The following is a 16,605-nucleotide window of genomic DNA, read 5'->3' on the forward strand; positions in this document are numbered from 1 at the left end:
ACTTCTGGGTATTTATTCAAAGAAACCCAAAACACTAAATTGAAAAGACGTATACATCCATTTGCTCATCACAGCATTATATACAAAAGCCAATATAGAACGCAACCTAAGTGTCCATCAATAGATGAATAGATAAAGAAGTGGTGCATATATACAACAGAATATGACACAGCCATCCTATATAATAAAACCCTAATATGCAAATCAACTGAATGGCAGAACGACTGGTTGCTATGACGTGCACTGACCACCAGGGGGCAGATGCTCAATGCAGGAGCTGCCCCCCTGGTGGTCAGTGTGCTCCCACAAGGGGGAGGGCCGCTCAGCCAGAAGCAGGGCTCATGGCTAGCAAGCGCAGGAGCGGTGGCAGGAGCCCCTCCCGCCTATGCTGCAGATGAGTGGTAAGGAGTAAGGGGTCCCAGACTACAAGGGCCCGGACTGCGAGAGGGATATCTGACTGCAGCTTAGGCTGGCAGGTGCACATCCCCCAAGGAGTCCCGGACTGCAAGAGGGTGCAGGCCGGACTGAGGGACCCCCTCAACCCCCAGTGAATGAATTTTGTGCACCAGGCCTCTAGTAAAAAATAATAAGTCAGACAGAGAAAAACAAATGCCGTATTATTTCACTTATAGGTGGAATCTAAAAACAAACAAGCAGAGCACAAATAGACTCATAGAGAGAACATTTTGGCCGTTATCAGATGGGAGGGGAGTTTTAGGGATGGGTGAAAAAGGTGAAGTACAAATTGAGAGGTACACAATATTCATGGGGTTGTAAAGCACAGCATAGGAAATATAGTCAATAATATTGTAAGAACTGTGTATGGTATCAAATGGGTACTACATTTATGGAGGCGGTCACTAAGTACTAGTAAGTTATATAATATCTAATCACTTGGTTGTACACCTGAAACTAATATAATATTATATGTCAGCTGTAATTGAAAAATAAAGCATTGTTTAAAGCAAAAGAAAAATGTTGAAAAAAATCAAGTGTAGGGCAACAACAGAAGTTAAGAATATATATTGAAGCTGTGCAGCATTACTCCAAGGGTTTGAGCACAGCAAACCTCCACAGAAGGGAAGAGGGCATTGGCCAAATATTTCATTTCCCAACAGCACTTGTTGCTCTTCTCATTGGGAAGGCACTACACTTTGCTACCGTGGAAACTGCCCACTGACCTACTTTTATAGGAAATTGTCCAGCTGGATTTAATGGCTGCTCAAAAGAATTGTGTTCCACACAAAAGAAACAAGCTTGATAAAACACTAATCATAGCTTATCTATATATAACACGTGCCCAATTTTAAAGGTACTTTACATATATCCACTCTGAGATAACTCTGTATGCAACATGTTGGGAAATTTTTTGTGCCAATCTCTGAACAGTGACAAGCTCGACACATAGGAAATAGCAACAAAACTACCAAAGCAAAAGATATTACTTTTATAACAAGTCAACTGGCAGTACCATTTATTGCCTTATATGATTATATTTATATATTACTTTTATTGACTTTAACAAGGAACTTGATATGATGGGGGGGGGGCAGCGGTGGGAATATTTAGAAGATTACCTTGGTTTGAGCTAAGCTCTGAAATGTACCAAGTGTACAGGGAAGGATATGTATGTTGGGCAAGGATATTCGCTGCATTATCATAAATTTTCTCATTTGAAAACAATGAGGAAAATAACCTGTGAAACATCTGGAATCAAATGAAATAATATCTGAAAGTTTTCTTTAAACATTACAATATGTTCCATAAGTAGATTTGTGTATTTTTTAGTTAATTATTTTATCTTAATGTGGCAACTCCTCCAAGAAGTCTGCCCTAAACTTTCATTTTGAACTGTTTTCTTTCATTGTGGTTGCATAATATCTTGCACAAATATTTACAAAAATACTTACATATCTAATTCATCTTCCTCACCAAACACACACAGTGATTATGCACTGTGCATTTTTGTAATGGTAGAGTATAGTATACTAGAGATGCTAAGAAAATATTCTGAACTGTACTAAACTAAAATTTAAAAATATTTAAGAGCATTAGTCCTTATTATAGACAAGCATTCATTATATTTTTGGGTTTCTCTTAATAATCTGTGAAGTCACTATTATTTTTGTTAAAGATATCACTAAAATCACAGAAAAGAAAAAGATAAAAGCGCATCCTCTACCCTAAAATGGTTTCTAAAAAATTCCAGTTTAAAAGACATGTTCACCATTTACTGTCTATTTCACATCTCATTTTCTTTACTCATTTTATTTCTTCTACAATTGTGATTCTATTGAAATATAAGTAGCATTATATTATTTTCATTTAATGGACAATGAAATCTTTTTGAGCCCTTAAGTTTAAGTACTTGAATTTATATTTTAAAATTTTCTGCTAGTACTTTTCAAGTGGACGTGTTGAGTATTCTGTTTAGCTTTTGAACAAGCAGTGGGACACAATCCAGATATTTGCTTGGGCACTGCACAGAAAGTAGAGTCATTTTTCTCTACATGGGGCCCTTTAACGCAAAAAAAAAAAAAAAAGTACCTTCGGCTGTCTACACCCACAGTGTACCCGGTACTCATGTCTTTTACCAAGCACAAGTGATATATTATTCTCAATGAAAATTAGCTGCTTGTTCTCCTGATTATAGAGTAAACGATGCTTCTCTGCAAACATAAATTCCTCTTAGTCTTAATAAGGTTACCTGTCCTCTAAGTACATTCTTAGGTATTTTTAAAACCACTTCTGATTCTAGGAATAGTTACTGTACATTTTAAGCTTTTGGCTACACCAGTGCAATTCCAACAGTGACAGTTTTCAGTTAATTAGGTTAACGGGAGAAGATATTTACAGCATTCAAGGAAATAGAGCCTACAGGGAGCATGCATATCAAATTGGGTACTTGCTTTTAAACTCCAAAAGATCCATATTATAACAGACGGTGTACATATCTCATTTAGTCTACCAAAACGCCTTCACAAAAACAACTGGGCCTTCTAACGCATACAAAATACAAAACATCTGCCTCGGATTTTTTAAAATAATTTTAATTAGTTTTTATTTTACAACCAAATTAGTTTTAAACAGAGCCGTCAGGGTAATTCCTACCATTTAGATGAGATTGATCAGAAATGACTGCAGTTAACTTGGCTGGGAGTCTACAATTTTTCACAGGAAGACTCACAGGCCTGAGCAGCTGGAACTTAAGCTGTCAAAGCCCCAATTTGAAACCATCCAAACAACCATACACAACTAAGTTACAGCTTTTTTTCCCCCCCAAACAGAAGCATAAAATGCCTCACTGGCAGCAAGATTCTCTATTCTCAGCTTGTGATAACAGGGTTGCCAGATAGGATCTCTGTCTATCTATCTAGATCTGTATAATGAACTCTCAGAGTACTAGTAAGTATTGATTCGTTTAAAGCAGCTCTGTAATGTACATAATCCGTTCAGTTATGGACTGTAGAGCCTTACAGTCGTCATTTGGTCATCAAGTCATTAATATCTCGCTGAATATTTAAAATTACCTCAATAAAGTAAAAAAATAAAATAAAATGAAGGCAGGGGTGGGTGGGTGAGTGGCAAGAGATCAACCAAAGAACTTGTATGCATGTATGCATAACCCATGACACAGACAATAGTGTGGTGAAGGCCTGGGTAGGGGTGAGGGCAGGCTAAAAGGGGTCAATGGGGAGAAAAAGGGAACATATGTAATACCTTCAAAAATATAGATAATAAAATAAAATAAAAACATTCAGTTTAACCATTGCATATCATTTTTTCTGACAGAAATGACAATTCTGAAGAAAGGGTTTATACTAGTGAATGAATTAGAACATTTTATAAATGAATTAGAACATTTAAAATGATTTAATACAATAATCTGTTACAAAATATATCAAAAATGACATGAACATTTTGTTACTGGCCTTCAATTCTTCTATTTAAAACAGTCAAAAGCATACATTTAATAATAAAATATAATCCAAAAGTATAATGCATGCTATAAAAATGATAAAAGGTAATAACATTTCTTTTATATTGTCTCCATCCCAAAGTGGAGATCTTCTCAACAAAAATATTATGAGAGAATTTATCAAAAATCAAGACTAGAGCACTAAACTTCAAATATACTCTTAACAGTAAAACAGAGAAAAGTTTAAATATTGCATATCACACTGCAATATTATACTTTATGAAGTCTAAGATATTTTAAGCAATTTTGTAGTGAAACAGTTGGCTCTTACTGAATTATTTCTTTGCATTCTTGCTAATCCTATATAATAAAAGCCCAGCGACCATAATGGCATAACAACCAGAATGACCAGAGACCAGAACCACCAAGGCCCCTAGCCAGGCTGGCCCCACCCCCCAGCAAGCAGTTAGGGGTGATCAGGTAGGCAGGCGAGTGGTTAGGGGCAAGGAGGCAGGCAGGCAGGCAGAGCCCCGTGATTGATTGCCTCAAAGAAGGAGACCCAGGCCACAGCCTGCGGGAGGGACACTCGGCGGCTGCGACGGGAGGCACTGGTGGCAGTGGACACTGAAGGGCGGGGTTGGCGCCACGACAGCTCCTGAGCGGGAATGGCACCTGCAGTCTGGCCCAGGCCCCAGGGCCACAGCCTCCCCCGGCGAATTTTGCAGGGCTGGACTGCCAATCCTCCTGCCATGATGCCTGGGCAGATCCCAGACCCTTCCATGACTGTGAGATCTCTGCCAAGGCTCAGACCCCTGACCAGACTCCCCAGCTCAGCCCTGGCTGCAGAGGAGCTGAAATATGCTGACATCCACAACATTGGGGCCATGATCGCCCCTTTGCACTTCCTGGAGGTGAAAATGGGCAAGAGACCTCAATCCGTGAAAAGTGAGCTAGACGAGGAAGAGGAATGGAGGGAACAGCACCAGAAAAAGAACAAAGTGGCGGCAGGCCCATGCAGGAACAAGAAGAATGAGCGGAAGGAGTTTCTTCCGTAGGAATCTGAGCGGCTGGAGCTCATGATGCGGAGCTGAAAACCCAGATGGAGGAGCTGAAGCAGGAGTGGCAGCAGCTCATCCAGACGCTCAGCCGGCATCGCCCCACCTGCATCGTCAGGACCGACAGCATTAAGACCCCAGACTCAGAAGGCAACCCACTGCTGGAGCAGCTGGAGAAGAAGTGACCATGGGCTGAGAGGAGAATGAAGAGAAGGAAATAAGGAGAGGGAGTACAAACAGGGTCCCGGAGGGCTCTTCCTTGCTGCATGAAAAACTCTTCAGTGAGGCTCATCACAGCCAGCATTAGCCAGGCTTTTTTGTGAAACTCAGATCAGCCACACCAGGGGAAGAAACCCAGGCTGACGAAACCCAGAACCAAGTGCTGAGACCAAAGTAGTCCTGAGGGGGCTGTTCTGCCTGGGGCCAGGCTTGCAGGAGGCAGGACAGAGGCTCTGGGCCGGAGAGACACCCAACCAGGCAACTGTGGGCACTTCTCTGGCCTCTCCACCAGGGCACCCACCCAAAGGACCTCCAAACAGCCAGGAAAAGCCATGAGTTGCAACCAAAATTATGGCCGAGTATGGAACTCAGAGTGAAACTGCAATCTGCCTGCCCCCAGGCCTGACCCTGACCCTGACCCTGATGCAAGGCTGGAGAAGGGCACAGTGCCAGGCCCTGCTATACTCAGCCACCGTGGGTCCTGCCCAGAGTGGCATCCGGGGCACACCCTCGCCGGACCAGCTGGAGTTGAATGGGCATGAGGTATGGGCGCCCTTCCCAAGCACATACTCACTGAATGTTTACAGACTGGCTGTCCTGGCAGGGCTTTCAACTGCACATGCTTTTTTATACTTTTTTTAAAAAATATTTAAAAAAAAAAGATTTTATACAAGTAATATATAAGTGGATTTCTATAATCACTCGATGTGATACAGTATAAATATGCTATGGTTTGTTTGTTAAGAACAGATATTCAGCAGTTATGGCCATTGCGTGTCACTTCTAAATACTGTAGTCTCTGGGTGTTGGGGGTGGCAGGGGCAGGGTGCGATGAATTTCCATCCTGGTAAACCCTTCATAGTACTCAGCTCTGTATTGCTCAGTAAAAATTGCTCTTACTTAAAAAAAAAAAAAAAAGAGGGAGGCCCCGGCCACCGGCCGGCGATGTTGTGACAGGTGCGTGGCCGACCAGTGATCACCCCGCAGAGGGAGGCCCAGGGCAGCCAAGCCATTGCACCCCACGCCTGTTGCCTACAGAGGGAGGCAACTGGTGGCAGGGGAGGGGGGCAGTGATGCACAGATGACAAGCAGTGGTAGTAGCAGGAACAGGACAGCTGCCTGCAGCCAGGGGAAGGAAAGCCCTCATAGGCCCTGATCTCAGGCCAGGCCGAGGGACCCTACCCAAAGGGTGCTGGATTGTGAGAGGGTGCAGGCCAGGCTGAGGGACCACCCCCCAAGTGCACAATTTTCATGCACCAGGCCTCTAGTCTCTCTATATAAAAGCCTAAACGACCATTCTGGTGGAACGACCAAACAACCAGAACAACCCGTCACTATGACACGCACTGACCACCCGATCACCTGATCGGGGCTTGCTGGCAAACCTCCCAGTTCCTACCACCAGCCAGCAGGCGCCGAGTGCCTGATGGGGAATGGGGAACCAGGGGTGGGTGGTGGCGGATGGAGGCAGCCCCAAGCAAAGGCAGGTGCGGATGGGGGGCAGGGCCAGATGCCTGCAGCTGGGGGAAGGAAGGCCCGGACAGCCAACCTCCCGGTCCCTGAAGAATTTTGAAAAACCTCTTTCTGGGGAAGCTTTTCTTTTTTTTCTTTTCTTTTCTTTTTTTAATATATTTTATTGATCTTTTACAGAGAGGAAGGGAGAGAGATAGAGAGCCAGAAACATCGATGAGAGAGAAACATCGATCAGCTGCCTCCTGCACATCTCCTACTGGGGATGTGCCTGCAACCCAGGTACATTCCCTTGACCGGAATCGAACCCGGGACCTTTCAGTCCGCAGGCCGACGCTCTATCCACTGAGCCAAACCGGTTTCGGCTGGGGAAGCTTTTCTTTCCCCTGAGCGGCACACAACTGAAAGGCATTAGCTGTGGAGCCACCCAATCTCTCCCTGCACCCAGTCGGATTGAGTCTGGCATGTGGTGCGACAGAACACCCTGAGCCACTGCCCACAAGTGGGAAGCTGGTGGGGTGGAGCGTGGACACAGGGACCTCAGAGCTGGACCACCAGTGCCCAGCATGCTCTCCACCTGGAGGCATCCAGCTGCAGACCTACAACCCCATTAACTGGATCAGTGGTGGGGTGGAAAGCGACCCGGAAGGGTGAGGAAATGAAACTTGGGGCGAGTACCATGGGTGCAGTCCCCAAGACCTTCCCCTTCCAGGATAATGCTGCGCTCCCTAACCTCCCACACACCAGAAATAAATGTGGATTCGCAAAGAAGAAGGTGCCCCGAAGAGTTCAGCTGGGGGGATGAGAGGAGTTACTTACTTCTGACACCTCCACCCTTTGCTTTAAGGCTGCCTTCTCCTTCCCTAACACATGTTGCTTGAAGTACAGGATGGTTTGTGTTTAGACATGCGATAAACGTGGGGAAAGCAAAGTTTTGTGCTTTAGAACAAAAGTCTGGAGTCCTTGTCTCTCTCTCTCTTTCTCTCTCTCTCTCTCTCTCTCTCTCTCTCTCTCTCTCTCTCTCTCTCCCTCTCACACACACACACGCACATGCACACACACTCACTCCTTCCTACCCTCTTCCTTGGCCTGGCGAGTCTTCACACAGAAAGTTAATCCTAGCTCCTCAGAACAAACCCTCGCTGCAGTGTCCTCTGTTTTGTTTTGGGGTTTTTTCTCTCACAAGGTTTTTTCTAACCTCTAAACCAGCAGTCAGACATCCCCCCAGGGGTCCCGGATTACGAGAGGGCACAGGACAGGCTGAGGGGCCCCTCCCCTAGTGCACAAATTTAATGCACTGGGCCTCTAGTAATATTAATAATTCTATATTAATTAGTCTGGTTCATCAAATTAAAACACTGAGCAATTATGCAAAAGATTGTAATGAGAACATCTGTTATTTTCTTCCTATTACAAAAACAACACAACACACAAACACACACACACCACAAAACATCTTATTTAATATGGTGGGTTACATTTGTAATTGCTGCATTTTAGATTTTAAAAATTTAAAGTATTATTGATGTATACATATTTGTGTTGGATAATTGTGACATACATATTTGTGCAAAATGAAAAACATCAGAGGCATATAAGTGAGTAGGATAAATATAAACTATCCTAATTGAGAAAAGTTATTTTTACAAAGGTAAAGGATATTTGAGTTGAATATCCGGAGTTATTTCCTGACTATGAACAATAAATGAATTATGGATCAGCTTCCTGAGACTGTGGAAGAAGCTTAATCACAGAGGCTATTTTAAAATAGACTGGGGAAACTGCTGAAGATACATTTTGTAGGATAGGAAATGTTGGTTTTCAAAAGGATGGAATGAGTAAATCAAATTTGGTATTTTCATGGGCTTATATTTTGGGCTTGCATTGTTAAAATAAATTTTAAATTGCAGACAGCTAGCATTTCTCATCCCTCAACCCCAGTCTGTGTTGCAGAAACTCTATTCCAGACAGTGGCTGAGAGGCCTCAGGATTATTCTTTTATGTAGCCTCCACTAATAGGTCTACCGTAGGTATGGCAGGCCAAAGAAACATCTGCAGGTCAGGAATAATGGGGCCATATCACATTTGCCCCAACTCACTCACAGGGCAAACGTTCTATCCTAGGAGTGGAAAACTAAGAAGACTGGAAGGTACCACCCCTGCCCAGTGTCCTGCTTATAGAGAAGTGCTGCTTTTTACTTATTCTTTCATTTGGGGGGGGGGGGGTAGTATCCATATATATAAAGAAGTAATATGCAAATTAGCCAGGACACTGTAATGTCACAACTGCTCAGGAGGAGGCTACGTGCGCAGGTGGTCGGGAGGAGACTGCTGCGCGGTGAGGCAAGCCACGGATGGTGCAGGGCCTGCCAGCCACCACAGCAGCAAGCAGGGCATGCCAACCACCATGATGGCAAGCAGGCCCGCAGAGAGCACAGCCTGCCAGCCGCCGCAGTGCCAAGCAGGCGCGCAGAGAGCAGGGTGGAGCAAAGCCCACAGAGAGCAAGGCAGAGCAGGGCCTGTCCACAGAGAGCAGAGACCAGAGCCTGCCAGTCTCCACTGCAGAGAGGAGGCCCGCAGAGAACAGGGTCTGTCAGCCGGGGCGCACCGGCAGACCCGCCTCTGTGGATGAGCTGCAGAGGAAAGTGTCCCTCTCACATTGATGTTTCTCTCTGTCTTTCCCTCTCTCTTCCATGCTCTCTAAAAAGCAATAGAAAAATACCCTCAGGTGAGGATAAAATAAAAAGAAAGAAATGTCATATCCTATGAAAGAGACATCTTGAAAATGCCTAAAGAATGTTGTCATTTTTTTTGTGGTGAAGGGACTGGAGTCCATGCTGATGAAAACATCTTGGTGGCTGTGGCGGCCAGCAGTGGCAGCAGCAGCGGGGTGATGGGGGCAGCACCTTCACCTGATCAGCCCGATCGCCTCCTGCATAGGGAGGCCAGACTGTGGATTAGTCCCGCTCCCGGTGGGGAGAGGGCCTAAGCCGTCAGTTGGACATCCTCTGAGGGGTCCTGGATTGGAAAGGGTTCAGGTTGGGCTGAGGGGACCCTGCCCTGTAAAGGAATTTCGTACACCGAGCCTCTAGTTGAGTAATAAAGTTATATAGGTTTCAAGTGTACAATTCTATGATACATCATCTGTATATTGCATTGTGTTCCCGCCACCCAAAGTCAAATCTCCTTCCATCGCCATATATTGGACTCCCTCTACTCTTCATTACCCCTACCACCTCCCCCTCTGGTAACCACCATACTCTTGTCTGTGTCTATGAATTTTTTTGTTTGTTTGTTTTTCTTGTTTGTTCTTTGTTACTTTCACTTTTATATCCCACATATGAATGAAATCATATGGTTCTTGACTTTTTCTGTCTGGTTTATTTTGCTTAGCATGATATTCTCAGGATCCATCCATTTTGTTGCAAATGGCAGCATTGCATCTTTTCTTATGGCTGAGTAGTATTTCATTGTATATATGTACCACATGTACTTTAAACAATCCAATTAAAAAATGAGGAAAGGACATAGACACACTTCTCCCAAGAAGACATACAAATGGCCAATGGATATATGAAAAAAAAAATTCTCAACTTCAATATTAGGGCAATACAAATCAAAACTACAATGAGATTTCATCTCACACATGTTAGAATGGCTTTATCAACAAGACAAGTAATAGCAAGTAAAGGAGAGGTGGAGAAAAAGGACCCCTCATTCACTGCTGGTGGGAATGTAAACTGGTACAGCCACTATGGAAAAGAGTATGGGGGTTGCTCATAAAATTAAGGATAGAGTTACCATATGATCCAGCAATCCCTCTTCTGGGTATCTACCTGAAAAACTCGGAAACACTTATTCACAAAGATATATGCATCCCTAAGTTCATTGCAGCATTATTCACTGTGCTGTGGCCAAGACATGGAAACAACCAAAGTGTCCCTCAATAGGGGTGGCATCTTTGAGAGAAGCAACCACTGCTCTGACCTCAGCTATAGAGCAGTGAAGCACAGAAATTTTGCCCAGGGAAAAAGCAGGTCACAAGAACAGAGATCTTCAAAGATCTCCCCAAAGTAACTAACTTTGTTTAGAATAGACTGTAGGGATGATCAAGCCTAAAGGCTAACTTTCTCCATAACAATTTGGAAGAGAGCAACAAGAGGAGAATATTAGCTCCATGAGAGTTACAAGCTAAACGACAGGCCAGCTATAATTTACCATGGAGAACCAGGTAAAGAGAGAGTCAAGAAACACACTCCTGAGTTCAGAAAAAAAGCAAAGACCGGCCTCTAACTCTACTCCTACAAAGCAATTAGAATGTAACCGGATCAGAATGTAGAGCAATTTATAACCTTGGGCATTTTTAAAAAACAATAGCACAATCAGTTTGCAATTAATGTTGAAGAACAAAAACAGCCCTGATAATTCTTTCCAAAAATGCTTTCCAAAATTGTTCTGATATTTTATTTTAAAACAAGCACTATTGCCTCTACTTTTTTATTGAATTTATTTGTGTGACACTGGTCAGCAAAACCAACCAGGTCTCCAGTGCATAACTGAATAACTGTGTACAGAATACTTTCCTAGAAAACATGTAAATAATTTTATAATATACTAGAGGTTGGGTGCACGAAATTTGGGGTCCTTAGGCCTGGCCGGTGATCAGGACCATCGGAGCCAGGCCGATCAGGGCCGGGCTAGAGAAGAGGCGATGGTCGCCGGGCCAGGCACAGAAGTAACGGACACAGGGTGCCGACACCACCATCGCCGGCACCCCACCACCACACGGTTCCCCGCCTCCCCCCCATCCCTCACCGCTGCATTGCCACCATCACAGTTGGGCAGCGGGCCAATCAGGACTTGCCAGTGGGGGGCGGGACAGGGCACAGGAGGTTGGACATCGGCCCCAAGGAGGGAGCCGGTCCTCGGGCCCCCTGGGAAAGGGGTTGCATCCACCACCACCTACCCTTGGCTCCCCATCCCAGCCCAGGGAGAGGGACCACGGGAGGTCGGTCAGCCAAGGGAGGTTGGCTATGGGAGCACACTGATCACCAGGGGGAAGCTCCTGCATTGAGTGTCTGCCCCCTGGTGGTCAATGTGTGTCATAGCGACCAGTCGTTACTGTGGCTTAGGCTTTCATATATATAGATAGAATATGAAGAGTCATAGTATGTTTAGTGAACAAAAGAAATTAGTGTCTGAATATAGATAAACAAAGTATAGAATAGTTTTTTCTTCAAATCTACTAAAAGTAAAATAAAATAATATAATATTGAATATTAGAGGCCCAGTGCACAAAATCGTGCGCGAGTAGCTTGCCGCTGCTTGCACAGCACGCCGCCCCACCCGCTGCCGCTCATTGCTCACTGCCCCACCCACCACCTCAAACCACTCACCACCCTGCCCACTGCAGCTTGCAGGCCAGGGGGTAGGGACCAAGAGGTGCACAATGCACCTCATGGTGACTGGTTGAGCGGTCATTCCAGTCATTACACTTATGGTCCCTGGCCTTTTATTGTATAGGATAACAGAAGAGATGAAGGCCAAGGTTACTTTTGCAAATTCTATTATAGATTCAAGGCTATTGTAATTAATTATAGTGTATAAGACACAGCCTGTGGCCACTTCTGTTCAATACATTTTCAGAATATGGTAAAACTTTGCACACTGCATTATAGTTATCTATTTATAGTTATTTATAATCTGCTTCACTCACAAAGAATATAAGGTAATTTACAGAGACAATTAAAGTTCTCTGATACAAAAGAATTAATGGAAGTGAAACTCATTAATTAGCATAAATCCATGAATAATTTCTTTAAAAATACTATAAGGTTCAACATAATTACAAAATTGGAACAAAAATTTAGTTCTGACTCTTTTTTTTTTGGACAAAAGAAAAGAGAAAAACATCAATAGTGATAGATTCACACTTTTTATTCTAAGAAAGTTACACTGTTGCTCTGAAGATCAGCCTATTCTGGCACTGAGGCCTGACAGAAGAATCCCTCTCATGTTATTCTTGGACTATTGAGAAATAACAGGAAAATGGACCACATGTATAGTCTCATCTTTGATCAAAATTATCAATTTGAAAATTATTGAATTTACACCATTATTTCAATTGTCTTAGGGAGTCCATGCATTAATATGTTAGAAGACTATGGATCAAGCTAACATAATCATATTTTAAAGGAATAAAGTCTTTCAACTGCTTAGACTTAGGAAGCGGAGTTCGTAGACAAATTAATAGGAAACTTAGACAAATGCACTTATAATGATTTATAATATCAAATCATAGTCTCATTAAAATATAATAAGTTTGAAAAAAAAACCCTGATAGATTTGTTAATGTTAAAGATAAAAAAGGCCGAAACCGGTTTGGCTCAGTGGATAGAGCGTCGGCTTACGGACTGAAGGGTCCCAGGTTCGATTCCGGTCAAGGGCATGTACCTGGGTTGCGGGCACATCCCCAGTGGGAGATGTGCAGGAGGCAGCTGATCGATGTTTCTCTCTCATCGATGTTTCTGGCTCTCTATCTCTCTCCCTTCCTCTCTGTAAAAAATCAATAAAATATATTTAAAAATAAAAATAAAAATAAATAAAGATAAAAAAGTCCCTGGAACAAAAAAAGTTCTTTGTATAATCAGAATATAGTAAATGCTATGAATTCTACATACATGTGCCTTCAATTAATATGCAGTGTATGTTGAGATTCAATAATTCAGACTTTTTTAAACACTCATGTACCATAGTGTTTATCTAAGGCTTCACTGATGTGTATAACAGTCTGAAAAATTAGCTTGTGGGCCATCGATATATGTACTTTGTTAGGAAAGCATTTTTGACAAGCAGCCAAGGCTTCTCAGTAGTGTGTAATCTGCACATTCTCAGCAATGCTCACTTCCTTTCAGAAGAAAACAATTTATCCTTTTCTTTTCCTTATCAGAAATCTGAATTCACACCTGCAAACATTTGATATAAATAAATCCTCTCATAAAAAAAAATGATGACAGAGTGCATGTGGTGAACTAACGACATCTATTTCATCACAAACTAGATTTAGTTTTTTCTTCCAGAAAGATGTTTCAGTTGTGTGCATTGGTGTATCTATAGGTGTATTCTATCTTCTTAGTTAATAAAGTTACTTTCCTGAGACCATCAATCGGTTGGGTCCCTTTATGTTTATTAAATTTTAAATGTTAATAAGTATACCTAGCTTTAGTAAATATTTAGTTTCCAAATTGTAATTTAAACATTGGTATTCTAAAAATGCTTTAAAGTATCACCAAAGAAAATTCAAAGGTAAATCCTCTGTCCAGAAAGTTACACTTATTGTTTGAAAAAATAATCAGTATTCTGAATAAAGATGCATATAATCAAAAGTTTATGCAAATGAATTCGTAGAATACTGACTATACTTATAAATGCATAAGTACTCTTATCTATAGCTAAGACAAACCCATGTATAGAGGGATTTCTCTATGCAATATTGCTATATATTCCTTACTAAAAGGAAAAAAGGTATGGTCAGATTTATATTAGAGCTTGCTGAAATGTTGTCTAATGACAATGGGCAACAATTACAGTATAACGTGCCAATGTCTGCTACTAAAAGCACTGTCAAAAATGAAACAAGCCAAATTACAAAGCACTTAAGAAAATATAATTTTCATAAATGAATTATTCATCAGATTAAATTCAATGGTGGGAGAGAAACCCAATATGCCAAAAGCTTAAAATACATCATCACATGTAATCCTCGCAGAAGATCTGTTGTATGAACAATGAGGAAACTGAGGCTCAGGGTTTGGGTACCTTGCCTGAAGTCTACTTCACTTAAATGATGGAAGAAGGTATCAAACCCAAGATTCTAGGACCCTGAAGCCTTTAGTCCCTCCTTCACACTGCACCTCATCAGTTAGAGCACAGAGACTCTTTCACGCCTTTCTGTCCCTCATAAAGTCAGTGAATTTGGAATGAAGCCGCCACCTGTGTTTTCCCCAATTTGTGCATATGGATGTAATTATTTCCACAACTAGCTTTTGTGAGGCTAAGCTGCACCTGAAAGTAACAAAGGTTCACATGAACAAAGAAGTCATTCACACATGACTCTTACAGGTTATACTAAAATCATAATTTCACTTTGTTTTAATTAGCAATTAGTACTAATCCACATTTTCAGTTGTCACTATTTCAAACCTAAGCAAGAAAATAAAGAACATTTTTCTATTACAAATAAATTATCTAAATTGGCACTTTTCTTCCATTAAGAGTGTTTCAGTTTTTTAGTTTAGTACTACCAAACATTTCTATTTCCTGATCGGAGGAGGGGGGTTAGGGTGGATAACACAGCTGAGCAGGAATATAAATATAGATCAATTGTGTGGAAATGGATTCTCTGGCATTTTCATTGTAGAAAATCATCTGTAGGAAAAAGTGCAGGACCAATAACTAAGCATGACCTTGAAATTACTTGAAAGCAATTAAATTGCCTTAGTGAACAAGAAAAAAGAGAGTGACAGAGAATATCGGGATTTCATTCTTAAGCAAGAAACTTGATGTGAATGTTCAAAATCGATGCTTGTGGAAAATAACATATAAAAGATTTCTGAACAATTTCAAATACAATCTATACCAACAAAGGGGTAATATGCTAATTAGACTGGACATCTTCCAGATGACCTTCCGGACGTCCTTCTGGACAAAGCCATGGTGGTGGGGCCGAGGCACAGGTGGTTAGGGGAGGCACAGGTGGTTAGGGGCGATCAGGCCGGCAGGGGAAAGCAGTTCGGGGGATCAGGCCAGCTGCGGAGAGCAGTTAGGGGGATCAAGCCGGTAGGCAGGTGAGCAGTTAGGAGCCAGGATTGCCAGAGGGCTGTCCAATTCCTGTGGGGTCCCAGATTGGAGAGGGAGCAGTCTGGGCTAAGGGCCCCCAACCCCCACCATGCACAAATTTCATGCACCAGGCCTCTAGTGTTACTAATAATTGATCTATGTTGAGGAATAGAAAAAGAATAACATCAGGAATAAAGAAGGAAATATTTATAATAAATGAAGTTTTTCTTAGGCAGCACTGATAGCATGAAACCTTACCTGAACTTTACCAATGAGCTTCTCTCTTATTTTAGCCAAAAAAAAAAAAAAAATCCTTTGTTATAGCTGGCATGAAAGATGGATTTGTTTTAATACATGGGTTTTTCAACATTGATAGAGGTAGGTAAAAGCATTAGTATTATCGTAAGTAGTTTTAGAATATAATATCTTTAAGTGTATTTAAGTAATTTAGGGATTATATTATACTTAACTTAAAATTAATTTCCTAGAATTTGGTCCAATTACCTTAGAGTCATATAAAACCTTTAGAGTCATTTTTATAAAACACAGGTAGCATTCATATAGTAGAAACTATATAAATCAAGAATCGTGTTAACCAGTTCAGCAACAAATTTCCCAAGGTAAATTCATAATTAGTTTATTGTAGAGAGTAGGTCCAGGAAAGTACAAGGAAGTTAATAAAAATGATTTGCTAATGTGCTTTAACTTATTACAATAGAAAGTGACATTTATAGTTGAAATATTACTTTTGGACTATTACTGACAGGTACTCTAAAAACAGCAACCAATAAATAGTGTTTAAGCTAAATCTCTCCTACAGTAAAAATTCAAAAGTATATACAGAGGCAGCCTATTTGCATAGTGTAGCTCTCCTCAACCTGCCCTCCGCTCTCACCAGATGACCTGTCCCCTTTGGTCTTTGGGTTGAGAATATGGCCCTTCTCCCTTCCTACTATCCACAGAAACATCAAGATTGAGTTATTCCTCGTGACATTTAACTTTCCCTGTCCAGGACTCCCCAGCATTGGCAATCTGCCTTTGATATTAAAGCCTGCCATGGTCACCCCTGTTCCCACACCATCACTTTTTCCCACTGCTTCACTT

General features: G+C 42.0%; 2 protein-coding genes across 3 annotated transcripts in view; one reads left to right on the forward strand and one right to left on the reverse strand.

Annotated features, from left to right (window-relative positions):
- Positions 1 to 16,605, reverse strand: part of GALNT13 (polypeptide N-acetylgalactosaminyltransferase 13) — a 497,436-nt gene that overhangs the window by 305,942 nt on the left and 174,889 nt on the right. The window lies entirely within an intron of this gene.
- On the forward strand, positions 4,642 to 5,159 carry LOC132238629 (jun dimerization protein 2-like). Its single transcript, XM_059704422.1, is given in 2 exon segments — positions 4,642 to 4,996; positions 4,999 to 5,159. Coding segments are annotated over 2 exon segments (489 nt in total). The 5' UTR covers positions 4,642 to 4,668.

The sequence above is a fragment of the Myotis daubentonii genome, chromosome 7, assembly GCF_963259705.1.
Source record: "Myotis daubentonii chromosome 7, mMyoDau2.1, whole genome shotgun sequence".
Classification (NCBI taxonomy): domain Eukaryota; kingdom Metazoa; phylum Chordata; class Mammalia; order Chiroptera; family Vespertilionidae; genus Myotis; species Myotis daubentonii.